The sequence below is a fragment of the Erithacus rubecula genome, assembly GCF_903797595.1.
Source record: "Erithacus rubecula genome assembly, chromosome: 2".
NCBI classification, from domain to species: Eukaryota; Metazoa; Chordata; class Aves; order Passeriformes; family Muscicapidae; genus Erithacus; species Erithacus rubecula.
In genome coordinates, this window is record NC_136685.1 from 3,972,608 (window position 1) to 3,998,900 (window position 26,293).

General features: G+C 40.0%; 1 protein-coding gene across 1 annotated transcript in view; it reads right to left on the minus strand.

The window, feature by feature from the left end:
• Positions 1–296: 296 nt before the first annotated feature.
• Positions 297–26,293, minus strand: part of TFAP2D (transcription factor AP-2 delta) — a gene marked incomplete at its 5' end in the record, with an annotated part of 31,639 nt that continues 5,642 nt past the window's right edge. The window contains 3 exons of the mRNA XM_079298285.1: positions 297–827; positions 14,064–14,177; positions 20,438–20,579. Of these exons, the coding sequence (XP_079154411.1) occupies positions 608–827; positions 14,064–14,177; positions 20,438–20,579 (476 nt within the window). The 3' untranslated portion in view covers positions 297–607. The remainder of the gene's footprint in view (positions 828–14,063; positions 14,178–20,437; positions 20,580–26,293) is intronic.

Sequence of the window (26,293 nt, forward strand, 5' to 3'; positions counted from 1 at the left end):
CACGATCCAAGAATTCCTCCTTTTCCAGATTTCCATTTTGTTTTCCCAATGGTGAGTAGATCAGGCATTTCTGATGGACCAGAGGAAGCCCTTCTTTCAATCTATCCAGCATGCAAGCAAAGTCAGGATGCTGGAACTGTGTGTCCCACAACTGATGCACTGACCCTAACCCTGCTGCCAGAGAAGAAAGTGCTTCAAATTTCATGTGCCACCTCAGCCAAGTCCAGAAGTGCTTATAAAAAACAGTGTTAGTGTATCATTCAGAACAATCAAATACTACGTGCACAAAAAAGCAGTTTAGAGCAACATAAATTTTTAAAAAAGTGACAATTTCATCACACAATTACTGTACACTGCTGTTCTTAGGGTTGAATACTTTCCTCTCGCACGCTCTCTCTTTCTCTCTGTTTTAATCTTTCTTTTTTTTTTTCTTTTTTTTTTCTTTTTCCTTTTTTTTTTTTTTATTTTCCCCCCTTTTTTTTTTTTTTTTTTTCTTTTTTTTTATTTGAGATTTGGTCCACTGGAGATAAATCGCCCTCAATGATATATATATCTAAAAAAAATATCAGCAGCAAGACTCTCTCGAAATAGATTCTGTTTGATGTAGCTAGTCTGTCTTTTCTGTTTTGCCCTCTTTCACAGCAGCCTCTGAAGTTTTCCGCAGGGGGGCTTTCTCCGAGTTGGCGTGTCCTTGGCCGGATTCCGCCGCTCCTCCGTTTTTGTGCGATGTGTGCTTTTCCAAGTAGTTCAGCATTTCACTGAGAACAGTTTGGAAAGTGCTTAGGGCAGCACATATTGCAGGAGTTCCAAAACCATGAGTGATCAAACTACAAGTGGGAAGGAGACAGAAGGAAAAAAAAAAAAAAAAAAGGGAAAGAAATACACACACACATAAATATCAATGCGCTCGCAAACACCGAGGAGTTTACAGTACTCACATTTTTGCTATAGTGAAATTCAAGATTTGCTCCCTAAACTATTTATTACCTGTGGGAGAAACAGAAAAGAAAGGAATAGAGCCAAAGAGCAGACTGCATACAGCTTCAAAGGTTGTTTTTGGTGGAGCCTCAGTTCTGAAACACCATGGGACACACTCTCAGCAAGTGCAGACTGACACAGGGCTGTTGACTTCAGAGAAGCCAAGACAGAATCCATGCCCTTGGCTCTCCAGCATTGCTAATTTTCCTGTGTCATGAAGATTGGCTCACACTTCTTCGGTAAATAAAAAGAGTTCTGCCTGGTTTATTCACAATTCTGGATCATACTTGGTTGACTTGATGATCTTGAAAGTCTTTCCACCCTTAATGAACCTGTGATATTATAGCTCTTAAACACGACCCATTTATAAAGGTATGGCTGCATCTGCACTAGGAAATTCAGCAAAGCCAAGGATACCATCTCCAACCCTCAGCACAATTGGCATGACTTGGCCATTTCCTTGCTGCTAAACTGGACCATCCAATAGGGTGAGATCTGAAATTCCTGTTGGGAATAGACCCTGGCCAACACCCTTGGCCAATACTCATGCTCAAGTGATGAACAGAAAATGTTTCACATAGGGCTGGTTTAGTTAGGCTGAATTAATGGACAATCCTAACTAATTATTGGCAAAAATAACACAATTCTAATGATGCTTCCCTGATAGTGTTGAATTTACTGGTGTAGATTTGCCCTGTTGCACTTTTCATCTAAACACGTAAAAAACACTGAATTTGTATTATCATTGTTCCTGGCTGCAACTTGTAGATCCAGAACTATGCAAGTTTTTCACAGGTCCCATCTCTTGGATACCATCTCTCTGAAAATCATAGAATCCCAGAATGGCCTGGGTTGGAAGGGACCTTAAAGATCATGTCATTCCATCTTCCTGCCATGGGCAGGGACACCTTCCACTATCCCAGACTGCTACCAGCCCCATCCAGCCTGGCCTTGGATACTTCCAGGGATCCAGGGGCAGCCACAGCTTCTCTGGGAAACCTGTGCCAGGGTCTCTCCCTCCTCACAGGGAGGAATTTCTATCCAATATCCCGTCCAACTCTTCCCTCTCTCAGTGGGAAGCCACTTCTCCTTTTCCAATCACTCTATACCTTTATCCAAAGTCCCTCTCCAGCAATCATGGAGTCTGGTAGGGTCCTGGGAGGAGCTCTAAGGCTTCTCCAAAGCCTTTTTCTTCTCCAGACTGAGTAATCCCAATCCTCTCAGCCTTTTCTTGCAGTAGAACTGCTTCTGCCCTTTTACCATCTTCATGGACTCCTCTGGACTTGCTCCAACAGCTCCATGTCTTTCCTGTGTTGGGGACCCCAGAGCTGGATGCAAGACTACCAAGTCCCAACTACCATAGGATATGGGATGTGCCACTAGAAACCAGTTTTTAGGCAATTTGCTTTAGTGCCATTTGCCTGAATATGTGCACAGTATAAGATGATCATGAAAGGGCCAAAAAAACCCTATTAAGGGTTAATTAACCCATAAAAGCTATTATGGTCAACCAAGTTGTTCTCGTTGTTATAATGATTCATTTTGATAAGTGGTGTGTGAAAACAAAATACCCTGCCCTAATCTTCTACAATTTTGTTTTCATTTAGAAACATAAATTTAAAAATTATTTCAAAGATTGAAATGCCATTGAATTTTTTCAAAAGTGCTTTTAGTTATTTTAAACCCACTCAGAGAAGAAAGAAAATGAAAAGAACAGAAGCTACTTTTTGAGTTTGTGGGCATTTTTGAGAAATCAATACTTTATATTGGCTTGGGTGAGGGAAAAAGAAAATCCACATAGTAGTGATTCTGATAAGAAAAAAATAACTGTTTCCCATTCCCTGGCAGTTAAGATTTTGTCCCTACAGTGACTCTCTAGCTGTCTTGGGCACCACATCAGTAAATCTTTATCTGATGCAGAGACCTATGTGAAGGTCAGAAATAGGAATATTTCACTTCAGTGACCTGTCTCCTCTGCACTTTGGCTTCTCAGTGTTTCCAGATCTTTTAGAAACAAGTGAAAATGAAGGGACTAAGGGGAAAGTGGTTTTTCAGGACATAGACAACTGATAGGATATTGTGAATATAAAAAAATATGGAAAAAGCTCAAGATATTTTTTGGGTCACATTTCTGTCTGTTAGACATGGGAAACCTATTTGAAAGGAAAGCTGGTATCTTAGGGAAGACTGCAAAAATATGTGAATTCTAACCAAAATGTGTGCTCATTATGGAAATATGTCTTCATTTCAGATTGGGAGTGGCATAGCCTTTTATAAAAGGTCTCTAAAATGCTATTTACAAATAACTAGCATTTAGAATGTTTATCTATCAGTCTCCAGGCACTTTTCAAAGCAGAAATTTATATTTATCCCCAGTTACTAATGTGAGGAAAATGATAATTAAATATTTACAAGCAATATTTTGCAGACATCAATTAATAATACCACATAAAGTTTGGATGCTTGAAGTTTGGACTTCTATGAATATCTGTATTTTTATAATTTAGCATTAAAAATAGGTAAACATACCTCAGTTTAATTTTATTTTCTCTTTAGATATGCCTGGCATGGCAGAAATATAAAAATCATCATCACTGTAAGTCATGTTCTAAGTAGTTGTAAAAACTAGACCAGTAGCAGCATATATACAAGTATTTTAAGCCCTTTCAAGTCACTTTAGAATCAGGTGATTTAATGATTTTGTGTTGAATTTTATCATAATTTTTGGTCTTCAGAAGTCCAGAGACATGAAAATGGAGTTTGCAAAAACAGTAAGCAATGGAAATTAAAGGTATTCATTACTATTTATGTTATTGCATGATTTTTACACTGCTTGTGTGATCTTCTGAGTTCTGATTTGGGAAATTGACTGTACCGAGATGTAAAAATCTTTATGATCTTTCAAGTAAAAGAAACTAATGTATGTATTATAGAAGCTGGCAATATCTGCATTCATCCATTAATTAATTAATTAATTAATTCATTCATTCATTCATTCATTCATTTCCAGTAGATGCAAATCATAGAATCATAGAATCATTTAGGATGGAAAATACCATCAAGACCATCAAGTCCAACCCAGCACTGCCAAGGCCACCACTAAACCATGTCCCCAAAAGCCACATCCATGTGATAATTGAGAACTTTCAGGAATGGTGAACCCACTATTTCCCTGGGCAGCCTGTTCCAATACCTGACCACCCTTTCAGTTAAGTTTTTCCTAATATCCAACCTAAACCTCTCCTGGCTCAACCTGAGGTTGTTTCCTCATGTCCTATTGCTTGTTACCTGGGAAGAAAGACAAACCCCACCTGGCTACCATCTGCTTTCAGGGCAGAGACTGGGGAAGTCAAGTAAATAGTAACTTTAATACAGGATTAAATGGAAAAGAAACTTTCTGGCCTAAAATTTTTGAAAACTTTCAATTTGGGAAGAAAAGGAATAAAACTCTGTTTGACAGCTCAGTAGACCATAGAAATAAAGTGGGAACACTACCTTCAAAACTTAGAGGGGTTGTCTCAGAACCTCTATGGGTAGGAGCAGACTTTAAAGTTCTGAAATGCTGAACATGACAGTAGAAAATACCAGAATGGGACAAAATCTAACGTTAAGGTACATAAGTGTAGGTGCCAATTTGTAGGTATAAACATCCACAGTGTCAAACTCCTGTTACCAACAAAGAGGAATTAATGTGGTTTCCTGTCTGTAAGAGTTTACAGTGTTTTAATATGTCTTATGGCATCTGGAACATCTGGACAGTTTTGATATACATCATATAGGACTGAAGTTCAACCTGCTTCTCAATGTTCTAACGCTGGGCAGGTCACCCTTGTGAATCTCAAATTGTTTACACAAATGAATTGAGTCCTGGGATTTTATTCAATACAGTTAGAGAAGCCTGGAGAATGAATTAGCACATTAAAAAAAAAAAAAAGCACATTTATTCAAAAGAAAAGCACATTTATGGTGAGCTGCACCATTCTCCTGTCTACACTGAGGACTCCATCCTAAATAAAAAAGTGATTTTGGAGCTATTTGAGATGTTCTGTGGTACCTGACATCTGTGCTGCATGAACTGGTAATAATACAGAGGGGTTAGAGGGGACCAGGACCCTTTTAAAGCAGCAGTGGACTGATGGAATACCTAATAGCACCTGAAAAAAGCTCAGCTGTATGTTGCCCTAGATCTTCATTGACTACATGAGAACCTCAGATATCCAACTTACTTAAAAGCACTCAGATACTGCCACTCTATCCAGAGCAGCATCTAAAACTTCTGGTTTGAAAACTAATGCTCACAGTAAAAGAATGCTTTGGAGTGAGTAAGGGGTCTATTTCCTTTACAGTTTAGCCTTTTAGTTACCAGTACTGTTAAATATGGCAGCTCTAACCAATGTAGCCTTGTGTTTCTTATTAAAAAATCAACTCTTTTTAGTGAAATGCTGCTGCAGAGTCTCGTGGCAACTCTACTTTCAGTTCTTGATGAATATATTCTTCTCCACAAATGAGGATATGCAGAGCCTTTTAATTTTCCTGTGAAGCTTATTAAGAGAAATCATTTTATAGAAAATTTCTAACCAGTCCTTTTTGCCAAGCTCCTGTGAGGGTGTATTTTATTAGGCTCACTTTAGGTAATGAGCACGAAAAGGCCGAGAGATATTATCTTGTACTTTATCTTACATTTCTATCAGTAATTCCCCTTGCTCTAATTTTGGTGGTCTTGACTTCTCTGCAAGTTAAAGTCTTTGAAAAATCCGAGAAAGTTGGATAATTTCCCTTTGCTGATGAAAGTAAGTTTCAAGTTTGGGAGAAAATCTGATTTTACATTTAAATCAGACATAACAGACGGAAGATTAATGGCAGAGCATTCAAATGTGTTCCCTGAAAGTCAAATTTAGCTGCCTGATTTTCCAGGCTAATTGAGCTAACACTGAAATTGGCTCATTTTTGGTGTGCTCCACACCTATGAAAGGAGTTGTTTTCATTATCATACTTTCATTTGGGTTTATAAGCCTAAAAATTAAACATGGTGGTTTCATGATGGAGTCTTCTGGGTATTCTCAGCTTTGTAGTGCATCCCACTCCAGCTCCTATAAACCAACTTCATTGTTCTGAGAGGCAAGGCTGGAATCTCTGATTCTGGTGGTGGAGAGCTGCAGAAGGAAGGCACTGAATATCAGGCCAACACATTACAAAGCCTGGTGCTTAAGGACATCCAGACCTGCCTGTAATTCTGCCCAGTGCTATGATGCAATTATGTCTGCTCATGTTTTAATGATGGCCTTACTTAAAAGTGAAAAGATCCAAGTGTGCCTGAAGGCTTGGAGTCTTGTTTGGCAACCACCTCAAGGACTCCTCCATACCCCAGGCTGGTGAAGCTCCAACATGAAGCAAAAGAAACAGCTTCCCTCTCAGTGGGGGGGGAAGAGGCCATCTGCACTGAATGTTTGCACCCTCATTTTAAATAAGTAAGTCCTTTAAAACAACAGTAATGAAGACAAAGCAACCTTGAACTTATTGGTGGGATTTTCTCGGAACTTTGACTGTGAAAACTCAATGATTATCCAAATTCAGCAGCACACAGATGATGACAGATGGTAAGAGATTATATGATGTTTAATGGTTGTAAAGGAAATGGTAAAATATTTGTGTCTCTTCACTGACACAAGTAACATCTGAATGTAGAGGTGACAATATTGACTTTGAGGTGCTTCTGTTGATTTCAGGGTCTCTCTTGTGGAGGTTGTGTAGAAAGTTAAATGGTGATAACTTTACTTCAGAAGGTCTAACCATGACACAAGTTAGACTGATAGTCAAAAATCAGAACGTGGGCAGTGTATATCACAGGGATAAAGAGTCTATAGGATCAGAGTAGCAAACAGTACAGAAGTTGCCTTCAAACTAGGACCTTGTGTTTTCCTTCTGCTCATAGTGTATTAAGGACATGTCCTCCTAAGCAGATGGACCTCCTTCTACCACATGTAAAAGCCATGGAGAAAGTAGGAGGAGAGTGTTAGAGCTGATGCCCCAAATTTAAGATAATCTATTTCAGATCTGTAAATTTCAAACTTTGGGACTCATTTTCTACACTAAGAAGAATTGCCCAGGCAACAGATCTGAAACTTCCAAAAATTGTGGAGTGTTTCTGAGCTGTAGACCAAAGATTGGACCATTTAGTGGTTCATCTTTACTTTATGGGAAGACAAAGAAACTGATGAGGTTCATTCAATTTACTGCCATCCATACTTTTTTTCCTGTGAGGAAATGTAGCTAAGAATCCCTATTGTCCTCCTCAAATGAGAAAGACCAAGAATTAACATTTATAAACATGCTCATGACTAAGTACAATCATTTTTGTGGCTTTTTAATTTGAAAAGGAGGGGAGGGCATTTCTTTTCCTTTGGGAAACATGAGAGTGCCTTAAATGCTTTAAGAAATCTTAAGTGATGTGTTGAAAGTCTAAGAACCCTCCAAGATTTTTTCCCTTCTTTGATGAATGTATTTTTTTTCATGTTTATGTAACTTAGTTTCTAAAGAATCAGGTAAAAAAAAAAAAAAAGAAAACAGGTTTTTGTCTATTTTCTAGAGTCCATAAATTGTGAGTTTAAAGGTATTATAAAACCCATGACAAAAACCTTTAGCAACATTAGAAATTAGAAAGGATTCAGTTCATCAGGAGAGCAGGACAACCTGATTGAGAACTTACTATGGAAAGATTAAAAAAGGAATACCTTGAAAAGGAAGTGAGGGAAAGAGTCCAGAAGAAGGCACTCTAACACTTATGGCAAATAAAGAGACAAGGAAAAAAGCAAAAATAAAATTAAAAAAAAAAAGAAAAAGGAATGAAACAATTTGTTGCTCCCTTGTGCCTCAGCATTAGGCACCAGTGCTGTCCCTCTCATTTAACAAAATCCAAAGATTGAGGGAGCTCCTGGAAATCAGGGAACTCTAGAGGGCACCAGAGGCGTTTCACCAAAAATTCATTGTGCACCAGGCTTGTTCCAGCCCCTGCATCCAAACAGGAGGCTGCTGCTGTGAACTGAGATCGCTGGAATTACAACAGAAGCTGCTCTACCTCCTGATAAGCAAAGAAGTGTAAAAAGTAAAAAGAGAGAACAATGTATAAAAGGAGGTGAGCACATCTTTGAAGGCAACCCACAAGTAAATCTTTGGGCTTGGTTTCTTGTTACAGTTTAAAAAAACATTCTGAGCTTCAAAACCCGTTTCACGGCTCCGTTTTCCCCTTTGGAAAGAAGGATGCTCCTTCTTGCTGCTCCCAAAGTCTGAGACTCTGGTTTCTTGTCTGTCACTTTTCGTGTCACCTCGTCAGCGTGATGCCAGGCACTGGCAGGAGGCTGACAGCTCCAGGCTCTGCGAGGAGCTGAGCGACAAAACTCCTGTCTCAAACAGTTTCATGGGAAGGGAGCTTCATACCAGCTGGATGGCTCGACAGAACACAGAATAATCCATGAGGATGCTGATTGCTTTCATTACCTGACTTTAGTATTCTGAACCCATTATTTTCTGTGTGTCTGTTTTCATAAGGTTTCGGCGGTGAAAGAAGCGTCGCTTACAAGAAAGTCGTTTTCCCTTTGCCTTTCTGCTGTCTTTATCTTTTAGATATGAAATAGAAGATCTGGGTGTGATTTTGCATCCTGATGAAATGTAGCCTTGAAGTTAAAGGATCAACTGCAACTGCAGTTTTTGATGGATACTCTCCTTTCCCTATATGATGGATGGCATTAGTAGGATATCTGATCTTTCCAAACACTACATATTCTTAGAGACACAAGTGTCCCAAGATGTGTTTATACCCAATTTTAAAAGTGAAGAAAGTGAGGCTAGAGGGTGTTTGATGAGGTCAGGGAGTCTATAGGTATAAACCAACAAACAGACACAGATCTTGTGAGTATAATCTCAGAAAATCTTCTATTTGAAAGCTTTATGTGTTATGGTATTGGATTTCCAGCACAGAATGTGGGTTATTTTGATGGGTTTTCTGCTAACTCTAGGTTACATGAGATTTGGGGGAACCAAGAAAAGAATTCTGCTAAAAATTTAAAAATATCAAAACAAGCAACAACGTTGTTCTGATGCAAGGCCAAGTTAAGAAGACAAAGATGTGAAGACAAATCAAAGTGACTTTCAGGCTCCTGGCTGAATTTTAGATATGACAGTGAAATGGAAGAGAGAAGAAGGTATGTGCACTCTCCACTCAATAGAAATATTACCTAAAATAAATTGTTTTTTAAAAATTACTGTCTTATTGATTTGGATATTTAGTCCAGTTGGAGGTATACCCTAAATGCTGATCTAAGTGGCAGATGCATGTGAAGCAGGATGTCTCTGCACACCTAAAATGACCCTAGATATCCACAGTCAGCAGACAGGTGAATCACTCTAAGGTTCTTATACTGAAGCTGAGGAATGCTGTTGGTTCACCTTTAGCTGCATTAGCAAAGTGAGAATACAGAGATTTCTCAGGCCATGAGTGATCTGGCACAGCCTGGCCCCATCTCTATCAGTCAAGCATTTTTACCTGAAAGTAGTGGCCATGCCTAAACTTCCAACTGAGACAAGGCTGACCAGTGTCTGGGAATTGTTTGGGACAGAAAGAGGTGGTTTTGGCTAAATTCATACAAGGGACCACAGAAGCATCCAAACATTACAATAATTGTGGTCCAATGTCCAGGTCTAAAGTCACACAGTCTATCAGATTAATTTTTGTATCTTTTGGGGTGTTTTAATTTCTGCCTGTCTTCATTCCTTCTTTGAAATGTGACAAAAACACTTCCTTTCTGCAGGAAACCCTACAGCTGAGAATCATTGGTTTGTCTGGTCTGGTTCTGGTAACTATTTCTGGGCTTTTCTAAAGTGAATTATTCTCAGTGTCTTACACGTTTTGCTCACATCTATCCTTTTGCTATCTCTAAGCATTGCAATCTCCCTTTTCCTTCCCATCACCTTGGACAATTAAGAGATGTCTCTCATTTTTACAGCTATTTTACCTGATCTGAATCAAAACTGAGTGAATTTACAATGATAAAGAAAGATGATGTAACCAGAAAGGTCCTGAAAAAAAATAGAGACGAAGCCTCAGCTTTACTGGCATCTGTAGGATTTGAAACTGGTTTAAGTTTCATGAGAAATTAACTTCCCAGCTTTTCCCTCTTCCATACTCAAGTGCATGCACATATACACAGAAGCCTCACATGATTCTGGGGAAAAAACCCCTCTGAATTATAATAAATAAAGGAATTTCAAAAGAAACTAAGTTTTACGTAAGTATTTTCCTTTTCTCTTTCATTTTTGCTTCTCTTTCTTTTCTCTTGCTCTTCTCACTCTTTAGTCTCCTGAACTTAGAGACCTTTATGGTCTCTCCACTTTGAAAGTAAAGGGTGAGAAAAATAGGTTTCCCTCATTAAAGCTATAGAAAATTTCAAGTTCTTTTCTAGTACTGATATGCTGACTTTGCTCTCTTTTGTAGTAAACTCAGAAATGCTTTGCACAAATCAACCTTTAGAGGACAATAAAGAGACTCTCCTGCATCTGGACAAAGTGTCTCAGCACTTAGTAATGGAAGTGGATTTTCCCAGGGTTTTCTTGTTTGCTCCATGATTTCCTCAGAAACTGAGGGTGGAGTAGCTCAGGTGGTGACTTTCAGGTCAGATACAACCCACAGGACTATTTGTGTTCAGGGTGTGCAAGATCAGGTTGAGTGGGGCTTTGAGCCTGGTGTGGTGGAAGGTGTGGCTGCTCATGGCAGAGAGGTTGGAACAAAATGATCTTTAAGGTCTCTTCCAACCTTTCCAGCTCAAAGAAGAGCTGAAGGAAAGGTTGGGCAGCCCAACATACCACCTCTTCTTGAATGCAGACTTAATGTTTAGAAATCTGGGCTACCCTAACACTTAGCCCATGAGGTTTGGGATCCAGCCCTGGCAAGACAGGACTTCCCTACATCTAAATTTATAACCCAGGCAAGGTACCTGACTGGGCTGGTATAAGGGCTGGTACTTCCATGATTTCTGAACTTACACTTTTATTGGTGATATATATGTATCACTGTGCCCAGGAATAGTTTGGTTAGTGCTAGTCAGACCAAGCATAAAAAAGCCCAGAAATTCTGCAGACAAAGAAAAGCACAGATGGCCAATGCCTGTTCTCTGGCACTACTTTTTACTAGTATCAATATATTTAAATTATTTGAACTTATCAATATAATTGCAATAGCCTACTGATAAGTGAAATTATCAATGTAACTTCTCTGCTGTAAGATCCTCTAAAATGTATTGAAAAGGGAGAAATGTTGCATGAAAAAAACATAAAATTACCCTGGCTCAGGTTGTGCAGAATATCTTCTGCTATAAATTTAGAGGTCTGAATCATCTGTTCATGGTCAAATAATATTGGAAAATCATTCCTCATGGAGCATTGAGTTTTTGAATTCAGGTCAGGTGAACATCTCAAACAGCAGCTGCACAAACAGGGCTGTACCAGAGGTGTACAAGAACCCTTGATTTTTTGCATGAGGTTGTTTAAAATCCAGTAGTTTACAGGCTCACTGGCAGCTCCTTTGAAGATTTCCTATTTTGTGCTTTGTGTGAACTCTGAGTTTGGAGTTTGAGCAAACCCTGCACTTCTGACCCCTTCGTGGGGACTATTCTGTACTTCAGGTTGGACACATTTACAGATCTCAATGAACTAAGACTCAGTGGAAAAACTTTAGAGAAAAGTGTGAACTTGAAGATTTAAAACAGAGTAAATGAGAAAAACTGCTTCTATCTGACCTGTGTCAAGCTGTGAACCCTGGTCTTAATTATTGACATAGAACAAATAACATCACAAGGAAGTGGAGTACACAAGTCTACAATGAACAGCTGTAGGGGAATTTATTAATAAAGAAAAACTCCCTTTCACCCCAATGTAGTAGAGGCTGGATCCATTTCTACTGTAGATATCCAATATTATAGCCCTTCAAAAGATCTTTCAATATCTTAGAACTTATTTTAATAATAGACATTTGTGTGATTCCTCTGATTTTCTATGGTCATAAAAAATCTCTTCAGATTTCTGACATTGTGTCACAGAATCATGGAATGGTTTGGGTTGGAAGGGACTTTAAAGACTCTCCAGTTCCCCCATGGCAGGGGGTTGGAACAAGGTAAGGTTTAAGATCTCTTCCAATCCAAACCATTCTTTAATTATGTGATATTTAATCTCAAGGAGACAAGTAGTGATAGAAGGGGTTGAGATGATCTGGCTGTGAAGATTGATGGATTTAGGGAATGGGAATAAAGATTTTTCTGCCTACATTAGGTTTAGCTGTCCACAGTGTGTCTAGTGTATAGTGGTTGACTAATCTCCCATTCTGGTGGGGATCTAGACCAGAATGTTGAGTCAATGGAGTTTAGAGAGAAATTCTAGTTACACTGATGTAAACATCTGCTAGACCTGTTTAATTCAGGTTTCTAGAGCTATACAGGTGAGATTCCTGGACACTATGGCAGAAAAGCTTAGATAGCTTATTTAAATCCCTCTATGATCATTCTGCATAAATAGGAATGTTTCTATTGATGTGCATGTGTAGTTGGGTGTTTTGGAGTGTGTATTATGGAAAATATACACACACCTGTGTGCTCTGTGTGTGTACATGCACAGCACTGCTTGAGAACAGGAGTGGGGTTGTCCAGGTGTGTTCTTACACACATAGGATGCACACAGATGTGTGTAAGAATAAACAGGATTGTCAGGAATGTGTGCATTTGTGGATGGGGAATTACCCTTGCCTCTCCACACCCCAACAGATGTGTGGAAGAAGTGGGATGGTGGATATTTTTGGGATTCCACTCAAAGTCTGAGAGACTAAACATTAGTTAGCACCTATCAGAATGTTAATAACAAACAGATGTTGGGACATTGGGACAAGAAAGTTGTCTGTCCAACTAATCAAAGAAGGGTAGCTCAGCTGGTTTTGCTAAAGAATATACAGCACAATTCTAAGCCTTTATAGGGCTATGAAACTTGTTTAATATAATATTCTGTAAACAACTCTCTAGCACAGTTCTTCATATGTTTTTTCATGTATTAGATAGTGGATGGAAAATATTAACAATCTGTAGCCTCAGCAAGTCATGTGGCCTGGGCAAAGACAGGAGCATCTCCAGGATGTTTCATCAAACTTATCTGTGATGGATATCTTAGATGACCCCACTATTTCAAAGTGGCATTTTGGAACATCTCACCTCACTCATGACTGTATCTGACATTGCCTAAAGCAAAAACGTGAAATTGCACAGCAGCCCCTGAGCTAAGAAATCTTTCTGACCCCAAAATATCTATACACTTTTATACATAATTAGGACAAAATTCTAATGAAGTTTGGGCTTAGTGTGTATGCACCATGGGTCTTTGTCTTCAAAACAAGCTGGTTTAAACCAGTACATTAAATATTGCTCAAGAAATGAGTCAAAATATAGCATCAGCCTGGCTTTTTAGTGTGAATCAGCTTTCATTCTCCCAGATTTTTCTAGTGTGTTGTTTGGAAATTAGTGCAGTAAAATCTTTTTAGTAGGTAGTGTGCTTTGAGGCCAGCCTACTTTGGAAGCCAAAGAATTAATAAAATGGTCCTGGTAAGACACTGTCAAATGTCAGTAGCATAGAGGAGCCTCTGGAACTATTTATTTCATTGGAAAGGATGCAGCCTCTTCTTCCTATTATTTCTACTTTGATTAATTTACATTTGTTTAGAATTTGAGTTTCTGTGCTTCTGGACCATGCACTTGTGAGCTGTGATTTGGCTCACATTTAAAGCAAGACAACTTTCTGGATAGGTGGGGACATTTGACCAGTAGATGCAGAAATATCCTATTCAAGCTCAGATTGTGATCCTAGGAGAAAATTGAATGCTGCAAACTTGAATTACATTGCTGGCAAACCTGCATTTTTAATAGGTACAGCTAGCTGGGATTAAGGGTGTTAATTGAATATTTGCATGACTTTTAGGCAAGAGAACAAATACCATTAAAACTTCACATGCAGTCTAAATAAAATGTGTGGATTTTTAGTTTCCTCTTTCAAAATCATACCTGAAATGTGTTAAATGTCTCTGGATGTCGAGGTCTAATATTGGAGTTGGTCTGGAGGATCCGAGGGGTGATCTGTCTTGACTTAGAAGGTCTTGGAAGTCTTTACATATTTGTCTAAAAGGAAAATGGAATTCCTTCAATAAAACAGGTGCAATCCTTCCCAAAAAGCTGATTCCCAAAACACTCCCACCTTATCCTGAGTGATCTCATTCATAACAGAATTTCTTGGCAAAAGTGTTGTTACAGGAATTAAAGACAAACAAATCCATCCCTGGCTTCCCTGCCCCAAATTGTCAGACCCAACAACATACAGAATCTCTTGAACAGTAGTATTTCCCCTGTGTTAATGTTATTTAAAAATGTGACTTTTCCCCTGAATAGGACTCAGTTTGGCAGTGTTAATTCTAGCTCTGCTCACCTACATTGGCAACAAGGCTTACAGTTATAGGAAATGGTGAACTATCATTGGAATATGTCTGAAATGTGTAAATTACTCTACTATTTGGTTTGTGTAAGTACACCAATACTTGTGCATGGACTTGTGTACATTGTGGGCACTGCTTTATCTGCAAGTTGGAGACCTGGGTGTTTTGGACTTGCCTTCTTGACTCTCAGCCCTTAAGACAAAGGGGTTGTGAAGGAAGGACCCCTTGCACTGGGAATTCAGGGTCTGTCTTCTCTGGTCTCACCAGCAAAGTAGCCTATCTTCTTTGTGAAGAATGGATGGTCTTACTGTTTTCCCTCTCCCACTCAGTCTTCCCTGAGGCTTCTCAGGATGCCTCGGCATCTGGAGGTCAAATTTATTCCCTGGAATTCCTCTATATAGGACCCAGCAAGTAAACACCTGAAAATAAGGTCTTTTTGTTCTTGTGTTGTTTTATTTTTGTTTGTAAATTAGCCCATGAATATTCTACCAATAAACCTTTAAAAATGAAAACAACTCAGTTCCATTTAGCTCAATATTCTCTGAAGAATTATTTGGACCATGAATGAACAGACATCACTTACTTTCACTTGGTTTATGATTCAGTTAATTGGAGGAAAGAAAGGGACCTGTCCAAATTAGCATAGAGCTCTCCTTTGCCTGTATTGGAAATAAAGGTGCTAATGGGGGCTCAGGAGGGCATTATCACCTCCAGATGATCAGAACCCTCAGTTGGAACCTGATCTTTGTTGGATTAATCTGGTACTGGTCACAGTGACTACATGTAGCCTGGTAAGAGTGCCACCCAGTGAAGTGTAGAGTGACAAGGGCCACCCTCACACCTGCAGACCATTTGTCACCATCTGATAATCCATATAATTATACTCTTCTGGTCTCTTAAATGCTGTGGCTTCCTGAGAATAGACCCTGTTGTGGGCTGACTCCCAGGACTTGCCCAAAAGATATTTGGGAGAATTCAATGAGCCATTTTAACATTTAGTAGCATGGACAAGTGCAATCTGATGACTCAGAGTGCCTGTGGTTTACTTTGTTAGCATAGTTGCAATCATTGTGCCCAGGGGCAGTTGCTAATTCTGAAGAGCATCTCTGTGGTCCGTGATTCCTTTCAGGAGACTCATTGCACTCCTGGTCCTAGATAAAATTTGGATTCTTCATAATCACCTTGTGACTGCTGTCTTTTGGGACATGAGTATAATGGAAAAAGTGGATTAACTCTTTTTTGGTTTTTAGAAGGTCTTTCACTGTGGAGTTACAAGCAAGAAAACTCTGCTAAACTGGTTTTATCCACTTTGTCACAGTGACACAAGCTGGGAACAGAGATCTTGGATAGCTCTCTCTTGACTAAGAGGAGATGCAGAAACCTATTTCCTGCTGTGCTGCTGGACCCCATCCAGGCCTGACTTCTCTAAATGCTTGTCATCTGCAAGGACCTAGACACCGACTGCTTGAAAAGACAGCATCACCCCAGCCTTTCAGGCAAAGAGAGGCATTCAGCAGAAATGTATGTAAATGCAGCATACAGTTTTAATGAATCAGGTCCTTAGAGGAAAAACAGTTCCTTTCAACAACTGAAAACAGTCAGTCATTTTGGCTTCTAAACAATCCACTATCCCCAGTCGGCCCTGTCAGCACTGCTCTTCTCTCCTTCCTCCAACCTCTACTTTCTACCTGTTGAAAAAGTTCATCTTAAAAGTTCTTTTATTTTAACAAAGGGAAGTGTCAGAACCAAGTGTGCAATTAAGTTCCCTTCTATCTTCACGTGTCAAAAGTCTTTACTGAATGTTGGCAGATTGAAAGAAAAGGAAAAAAACTTTTTTATTATACATGAAAATCTGCAAAAGGCAGTAACCTACTTTTTTTTTTTTTTTTTTAAAGGGGATTTCTAGGCAAAGTGGTGTCTCAGAGCCTCCACTGCCAGTAAAATATCACCTGGGGTAGTGACAGGGAAAAGGGCTGCCAGTTTTTTGTTGAGCTGGACTGTGATTTTGAAAAAAAAAAAAGGAAGATGGTTGTGCTGTCTTAGGGGGCACAGATTAATAAAAATAGTCCTGCTCACTCCTGCATAGGAGACTTCTAATGATTTGTGATACATGGTCAGATGACCCAGTATATGACCAGAAAAAGAGAAAAATTCTGTACTGGGTCAAAACAAGAGCCCATGCAGCCCATGATTCCTACCAGTGGCCACAGCAAATGCCTGGTGTTGAGTACAAGAGTGGGGCAAACATGACCCCATAAATCTGATTTATTCCAAGTGTGGCAGAGCTGCCAGGTATCCAAGGACCAGATGTCAGAGAAGTGTCATGAGCCAGATGATGGTTAGCTGTGCTGGCTGTAATCAACTCCACATTAAAATTATTATTGACAATGTTCTGGTTTGGTCTGTGTAAATGTGGATGTATCTGTCCCTCTGATCATATGGAAAACCTTGTGCTATGAAGCACTGGGATGTTTCCTGTAGATGCTGTGCCTCTCCAGCAACTGGAATAATTGACACAGCCTTCAGCAATGTTACATCTGTCCAAGCTTCAAACTGGTCAGGTTCTGTCCCCTGCTGTAAAACCTTTCAGGATCTCCCATGCTTCTGCAAGGTGAACTAACCTGAGTTTAAATACCCTATAAAACCAGGTCCAACTATTTTTTAATATATTTCTATGTGAATTGAATATGGATTTTGAAACCTTCTTCCACTTCTAGGATTAAAAGGTCAATATCAGTCCTCTTTGGTCACAATTGTGACAATTCATTCTTTCTTTGGAGCATTTTGCTCTGTCCAGAAAACTATCTACTTGCCCAGATAATCATCTGCTCAGTTAAAGGAGGTGAGTAGAAAGAAAGAGAATAGTAGGGGATTTGTTTCTATCATTGCTTATGCCTTTCTTACCCTTTCAGCACTTTTTCAGCCTGTTTCACTCCCATCCTGCCATTGATGACACAGTGGCTACACAGCCCAATCACCTCTTCTTCCCATGATAATTATTAAGTAAAAATCTCATCCTGCATTTTCTGGTACATAAATCTGTTAGAACAGACCATGGCACCATCCTATTGCATCAAATTGTACTGTCCTAGGCAGGTCCTGACTTTGCAAATGTGAGACACCTTTTCCATGAGGTAGCTTTGGAAGATGAGGCAGTTTAACAAAATGAATATGATTTGTTCCATGATGGACAATGTTCATGTTTTCATTCCCTATATTTCTATCAGCATGGCATCAGACCAGGTAGGACTGAGCAGGGCAATGAAAAGAGTCACTTAAGCTCAGTGGCTTCCATGTGTTGGCTTGTAGGCATTTAAAGCAGAAATTTTTAGTCTTCACTGCCTGAACTGCTTCCACTCAGAGTGTGTGGATTGATTGATTAGAAGGTGTGGATGCCCTTGATGCCAAGGACATTTGGGAGCTCCTACTGGACACTGGAGGCTTCATCACTGTAGACATTTAGGGCTCTGTTTAGTTACTCCCATGTAGATTTGTAATATCCAAGACATTCTTAACTGCTGGCACAATAGAGTAACAAAAATCTGTGTGGCCCTGGAGCATCACCTCAAGGCCAAAATGGATAACCCAGTTCAACTGAAATGGCAATGGGTGCCTGTGTTTGGGCAGCTGAATTGGAACAATGAATTTGGATGACTAAATCCATAATGGAAATACACCTAGATATGAAAAACTGTGGAAATCATTTTACCTTTTCCACTTTTTTTCCCCCACCACCTATATTCTAAGGATTGTGGAAATAACTTTGTTCTTTTCCCTTGTTTTCCCTCAAGACCCCACACGTGAACACTTCTGTGGGTTTCTGGCTCTGTCCTATAATGAGCAGCAGCAACACACACAGGCAGTGGCACTCCAGCTCTTTCCACAGACAAAGCTTGCCACGAGTGATCTTCCCTCCCTAGGATTTCTGTGTTGGTTTTGGTGGCAGCATTATCCCCTGCTTATTCTGGTGTCATCACTCATGAGCCCACGAATCAAGGAATTTATGGAATTGCTGAAATTGCCAACCTACAGCTTAGGGATGGCTGGTGAGTAGCTGAAGCTCCTGATGATTGTCTAGAACTCTTTGTGCCAGACAGGGGGAAGCATTGCTGGGAAATGCCATGCTCTTGCTGTGATGTCATGGACTGTGTGTCCTGGAGCACCTGGGCAGGACTGGAATCCCTGTTCTCCTGGCAGGCAGGAGAGGGCAGCAGCAACACACACATTGACCCCTCTGTCCCTGTTACCAGCACTGACTGCAGTGGGATGTGGCCTTTCTACTATTGACAGACTGAGCAATCTCCTGGTGCTTTTAGCTGATAGGACGAGGGGAAAAGTAATTTTGTTCCTAACAAGTGCTGGATAACAGCCCACAAGCCCAAAGTTTGTGGTGGTTAGAGGTAGTTCAAGCCCATGATAACTCATCTCAGCAATGAGGGAGGCTGAGGAAGTAGGCATGGGGTGGTGAGAAGGGGTTGTGAGACTCTCCTGTGCCCCTGAGTGGCACAGATTTTGGGAACAGGACATAAAAATGACACACCAATTATTACAACCCATGGCATTGTGATTTCTCACTAGAGCCAGGGAAAAATGGGGAAGATTTGTATCATTTTGGTTGAATTATGTTCTATAAAAGGGACAAATCCTCAGCTAGGAGGCAGGATGTTAATGGGCTACACAATTTGCAGAGAGGAATTTCTTCTGGCCAACTGGTTTACTGTCATGCCTCTGAAACCACTTGAGCCCTTAAAAATGGATAGAGGTAAGAATAAGGTAATATTCCACCTACATTATTCCTTTTAATGTACAAGGGAATTAGGAATGTGATTTCTGAGGTCCTTCATTACCTTCACAACCAGAAAATTCCTGCTGATCCACATGGTGATTCTTTTATCACTCCAGGGAACAATCACAGGCTGTACCCATGGGATTCACAAGCATGAGATGTTTGAGTGCATCTCATCTCTGGGTCACTGTCAGGGCAGAATGCTTTGGGTACAAGAGGGACACCAAGGCCAGGAATCTTGCCAAAGCAGAAGGACATTGGGACACAAAGGACAATCCTGTTGCTGGTCAGCCCTTTCCCCTAGTACAGGGAAATTCCTCCTGGAAGGGTTTTCAAACACTCCCAGCATGGAGGGGATGATTGGAGAGCTCAGATTTGTGATCTCAGCTCTACTTCAGCCTCAAATACAACACTGCAGTGAGCACAGTGAGACTGTGAACGTGTTTGAGGTTACCCCACACAGTCAGAACACACACCTAGGGCAGGTCTACCCTACTCCACACAGACTATTTATTCCTGCTTCCCATGGCTCATGAAGCCTAATTCCTCCCTCATCAAGGCTAATTAACCTAGTTGAAATGTTATCCTAACATGATGTTACTGCTCCAGGGAGACGAGTGGCTTGTTTAGAGTGAAGTCTGATGCCTCTTTGTGTCTTTAATGTCTTTAGCAAAGCTCCCCTGCTGTTGTACATTGTTCCAGTGCCTTTGACTTCAGGGGAGCTCTTGCAGTTTGCATCCAGAGAGGATCTGTCCTTCTGCAAACCAGCTCTCCCCCAGCAGACTAATGGTAATTATCCAACAGTAACCAGTACTTCAGTAAATGCTCAGATCTCCTGCTCACACACAAACAGGAGACAGTTTCTGTCCCATAGATCTTACCATGTAACAATATCCTCTGTTCCCATCCAAACCAAAGCATCTGGGAAGATGCATGTGCCCCCTTAACCACAGGCAGTGAGAGCACAGCCACTAAACCCCCCTGCAGTAAACCAGGTCCCTGTTTCAGCATCTCTGAGGAGGAGATGCACTCAGTGAGCGCTGCTGTGACAGCAGTCACCACAATCCCAGCTCCATGCTCCCACTCCTGCCTCCCCCAGCCCCCAGATCCAACATGGAGAAGTGACAGACCGATTTCTTTTTTGGCTTCCCCTCCCTCCTTACTTTGTCGCTAGGATCATCTTTTTCCTCGCTGTCTGCTCTTTCTGTTCCATGTGCTGTCTGGCAATGTGCTCTCCTACTGCCTTGGCAGGGAACTCTGTTTCACAGGTGTAGCCGAAATCTCTGGCCAAATGTAGTGCTTCCCCTGTGGTCAGACAAAATGGGTCAGTCATTTTTTTAGGGTTATCATCACCATCATCATTATGTTGTTGTTATTATTGTTACAGAATTTATTGCACTCTTTAAAAAAAGCCCCAAACAGTAGCAAGTCACTTCTGTAGACAGTCATTCTCAAGTCACACATTTCACCCCAATTGGCCTGTTGATGTTTAGTCATCACTTGGTGCCAGGCAGAAGACAGGAGGATATTCCTCTCATCAGATGGAAGATTGTCCCTCTCATGAGAAATACTGGCCAAGACACTTGGCCCTGCCTTGCCACCAGTAAGTATTGGGCAGCTGCCCAATCTTGCAAACCCTGTTCATCACTAAAATTCAAGGTGTGGAAATGAACAAAAAGCAGGAATGAACAACTTTGAAGAACTGAGTCAGCCTTTGGTGCATCACTCCTTGTGTCTAACAGAAGAAGAGCCCTTCTTCTTTACCCCAGGAAAGACCCATGGGGATAACACACCTTCCAGTATATTTGCTTAGAGGTTAAGCCAACAGTACAAGTGCCCCACAGCAGAGAAAAGCAGACCCCAAGGGAGAACTCAATAAATAATCCTTTTTCCAAAAGGATTGGGAACAAAATTGACCAGGCAAAACAAAAAGGGAAGATGATGAAGGCAGTTGCACTGAGCATCTTTCCACCTCACTGCAAAGACTGAACACAAGAACCAGCTCCATGCTGGCTGCCAAATGCAGGACAGGACCCTCTTCACTGGCTCAGAGAATCCAGAATTCAATTTTAGGGTTTACTGAACACTCTGACCTGCACGCTGTGACTCTGACAACCTCGGTGTGGGAGTTATCTGATCAAAAGCAGCTGCCTGGATTGCAAACATCTGTGCCCAAGTAAGTGTTTCCCTGGTGGGGAATAGGCATTTCCAGATGACACTTGTTCTCATCTCATTGCAGAAAGAAGAAATAGGTCAGCCACCAGAAGCCTGTGTTAAAGCACATCTGCATGAATGGCTAACAGCCATGTGCTCCAGAATAATTTTAGAGTTCAGGGGTTGTGGTTTTTTCACTTTACTTTTCTCTTTGTTTCAGAGTTGTGTGTTTGATTGCCATCAGGAGAAGCATTGGACTCTGGCTCTTTGAAGTTCAAAAGGCTGATGCTGTCAGAAGGGATACAGGACAAGTAACTCCTCCCTTTGAGAATATCTGCAGTAGAATTCATCAGATTAAATGTCAATATTGATGTCTGACTTTATACTTTCAAGTCAATGGAGACAAACTAGCACTTGAAGCAGGTATCATTCAATACTAGAGTAGAAACCAAAAGGGAATCAGAGGAATTATGGAGTCTAGATTAAGTGTAGATTAGAACTCAGGAAATCACCTTCTGCTGCCAGCATTGCCTTAGATGAGATTATTCAAGGCTTTACCAAGCTAAGTCTTGAATGTTTCCAACTATGGAAATTCCACAGCTGTTCTGAGCAACATAATAAAATGTTTAATTATTAATTTAACTTCATTTAATCATTAAATCAAATCATTCAACACCCAGAAGTGCTGATTTCTCACTATTTACTATTGACATGAAAAGGTGCAAATGCAATGAAGATGAGAAGATGAATCCCATCCTCAACAAGGCTTGGTAAAGCCAAGGAAGAGGAGAAGTTCCATGGAAACAGTGGTCCTGTGCCAGGGATAGAATGAATAAGAAAACAAGAATAAGAAACTGCATGCACCGACCTCTATTTCAACTCTATTCTCCCCATTTTGAGATATTATTGTTTCCCCTTCTACCACTGGAGGTTTTTTTTATGGAAAAACACATTTGATTCCACAAGAAAATGCTTTACTGTGTGTTTATCTGCCCCAGTTTATTCAGGTGCTGACAAAATCCAAGCACTACTCCCAGGCAATCTGTTTGCAGATACCAGCCAGATACAACCTCTGCAGCTGTAACCAACTTTACAGCAAAAATTGAAGATTATAGTCAAAATCATCTGTTTTCTTTGGATTTTTTAAAAACACGATTTCTAGTATTGCTAAAAAGAATGAAGATGTTAAGAAGCAATCAGTATCTCTAAGTTGAAAATAGAAGCACTTAGTTTGCAGCTTCTAGAAAAGTAAAATAATTTCCAGTGAAAATAAAATGGATTTCAGTGAAAACAAAATAGATTTCAGTGATAAGTTAACAGAGAATAAGAATGAGCAGGCATAGAACTGACTGATTGCTTTGGATTTGAAACATCTATCTCAGAGTTCTTCATGGGTGAGAAAGGGTAAAATTTGAAGCCATAGCTTTTACATTTCTGTAGAGTAGTATCAAAATGTCTATTTCAGATATGCTTTTAATCTTCTTTAAATAAAGACTTACAGGGTAAATCACTTTCAGAAGAGCACCAGATTTTTCTTTTTAACTAAATTCTGTTAAAATACTGGAGAGGTTTATCTTCACTCCAGCATGGAAAGAAAATAAAAGTCAAACTTTGAAGCTGTCATCAGGTGGAATTGCAATTCTCTAGACAGCATCATCATGCTCCCAGTCAGTCCCAGTAAATACAAGAAATGTAGACAGCAAAGAATTTGAACATTTAGCCATTGGAAAAGTTTTTTTTTCTTCAAGGGAGCAGAGCTTTTTGTGTTGAAATGTAGGCACTCATTTAACGTGATAAACAACTAAGTGACTGAAATGTGAATCTTTCCACTTACTGTTAGAAAAAAGGAAATGAAAATGCGAATTGTCATTCAGATTCATATCTACATGATGGTTTATATTATTTGCTAGATCTGAGAAAATTATACTAAATTTGTATAATTTTATATATAATTTTATATGTACTAAAATTATACTAAAATTATACTGATCTGAGAAAATTATTCAAGAGTATAAAACCTGTCTGGAGCTGGGATTGTGATTGTGATATAAAATCATTTGAGAAAAAAAAACCCAAAATTACTTATCTATTCATGGATATAGATTGGTAAAATATAAATGGAAATGTCATTACTGTTTTTAATGAAATAATAATTAAAATAGTTTTTAATACTTTTGAAAATATTTTTTGCTGGAAATGGAAAGCTCATGTATACTGCAAATGCATGTTAGAGCTATGCATATTTGTTCATTTAAGGTATCCTGAATTATAACTACAAATTCTAAACGAAAAATAAAAAATTGAACTTGAGAACACTCTGCACAGAATAATTTATCCTATTTAATTTTTGAGCAAAGTAACAATTTTAAACCAGGACCAAATGATGATTTGATATTTAGAAGTGTACTGTGATATGCTTTTTTTTTTTTTTTTTGTGAATAGGTGTCCCTTTGATTACTGTACAGTAGGATTAAGTCTGCTTGGTGGGAGAAATAAGTTTATACAAAATGTCATAGAATATGTTCTTTCTTTTTCTACAGCACAATTTGGATAAACATTTACTTTGGGAGAAAATGTGTAAATATCAGAAATGTGGATGAACTGACCTTTTTTCTTCTACCTAAAATTTCCCATCTTCTGCCTAGTTGTTATTTACATCAGGATTGGAATCACAATGAAGGTAGGAATTTTATGGTTAGTTGCCTTGTTTCAATCTAAATTCAACCTAAATTTCCCCGTGTGTGAAACCCCCAGCTCTTTCCTCCTTCTGAAATAAAGAGCAGATGTTGGGAATTTTGGATTTTCCTTCAACCCGGCACACAGCTCTGCAGCTCCTGGCAGCGCTGCCTCTCCTCTGCACCTTGACAATTGCCCAGAGAGATTTTCATGGTGGAAAGGGACAGCAGCTGGAGCAGAATTGGCAGAGACAGCTCTGGAAAGCCTCGGTGGGGACAGCAGCCTGTGCCTCCAAAGGTTTCTGTGGGCAGGTGCAAGGAGCAGAGTGAGGGTCCCCGGGGGCCAGCAAGAGTGAGAGCTGCTCCTGTGCAGAGAGAAGGCAGGAGTGTCCCCAGGAGAGGGACACTCAGCAGCTGAACCTCCCACTCTCTGCCTGGCTGTGCCTCCTCCGGATGCTCTACCCAGCAGGAATGGTGCTCAGGGGGAGGAGGGACAGGCAGGAGGTGGAAGGAAAGTTTATTCTATTTGTGGGGTGAGAAGGGAGGTGGAACAAGTGGAAGGATGTTTAAACAAAGGCTGGTGGGGGAGAAGTGTGATAGTTGAGAGCACGATGAAAAAAGAAAGTGCTGACCTATTTTTCTCAAGAGTTTTGGTCCCCAAATGATGAATGTCATTAATTCTGTGTCTAGGAAATTTAGTGTCTTAATCAGGTTTGACAGGAAAACAAACTCTAGAATTTTTTTTTTTTAAATCTGATGGTTTAAGAATAATTCATCCACTGTGTTTACCTGCATCTGCAATGACATTTATTGTTTTCTAAGTGACCCATTCAAACAGAAGAGGACATATCCCCTATTTTCACATCCTTCCTTACTCCCACTGGAGAAGCTTTTGACTCTTTGGAACCTGCAGTAAAGCTTAGCCTTGGAAATACCAATATTTATTTGATGAGCCTTTATTTTCCAGCTAATATGTAGGAATTTTCCTTTTGGAGCTCGTAGAAAAATGACCTTTCCCTCCATCTAGTCCAGGCACTAGAGGGCATCCCTCGCCTGCAGGTTACACAGAGATGTGTCCCCAAACTGCTCAGGAGAATCCTGCAACACTGACTTCAATCTCCCTGCCTGCCTTTCCACCACTCCCACTTGTGTGGAAGACAAAGAGAACAGAACTGATCTGTCAAACAATTCCAAAGACTCTAAAGTAGTGACCCGATCAAGCCAACAGTAAACATCCTGCAACAAAGCAGAATTCCAAAAGAAAAAACTTGCAGGAAACAGGAGGCTAAAAAATAATTTTCATAAAATCTGGACCTTCATCTGACAGCCACAGCCTAGAAATAAATTTCAGTTTGTCGAGCTTAACAGACTCCCCAAAACTCAATGATTTCAGTATGTTTTAGAGGAGAAGTATTAGTCATGGCAGAGATTTTTGACTTGGTTTTATCAATAACCACAATAACCATGCAATTAATTTTGCCTTATCTTATATCACATAGATATTCAAGAAGTTGGCCACTCTTTTACCTTAAAGAGATGTCAAAACCTAAGTATATTGAAGACTGTGAGGACTTTTAGTAATAATAAATTTAGAACCATCTAAACCATCTAACCATCTAAAGAAGTCAAGAGTGACATAATCCTGGCTTGTTATGCGAGGTACACAGAGTGTACCTGATATTTCAGAGATTTACTAAAACTAACAAATTATTATTTCAATTTCTGTATTGCTATCACACAGAAAAAGCTCGTGTTGCTTTCTCTCTGGATTCTCTAAATCCCAGAATAAGCCTGTGCCCTTCCATTTCTGCTCCTCCAGCAGCAGAAACCATTGAAGGATGGTTTTCCTTGAAGAAATTTTGCTGTAAGTTAGTCAAACCTGGAAAGAATATCTGAATGTCCAAAGTGAGAATGGCTTATACCACCAAGAACTCAATGAGCACTCAATGAGCCAAGTTTGATCCAAAATTGGTAACACAGAAATGAGATTCACTTAGTTTTCTGTTGGAATGTTAACCTGGTGGTGCCATTCCCAAAAATTCCATGGGGTAGAATTCATGATTAGCATATCCAGGTGAGAAAGTCTCTGCCAAAGTGAGCTCAGGCACATCAGTGTTTGTCTTTAGGACCCACAGCAAGGCAGCTCATGAACAGAAGCAGCACCACAGGCTTGACACCAGGTTTGCTCCA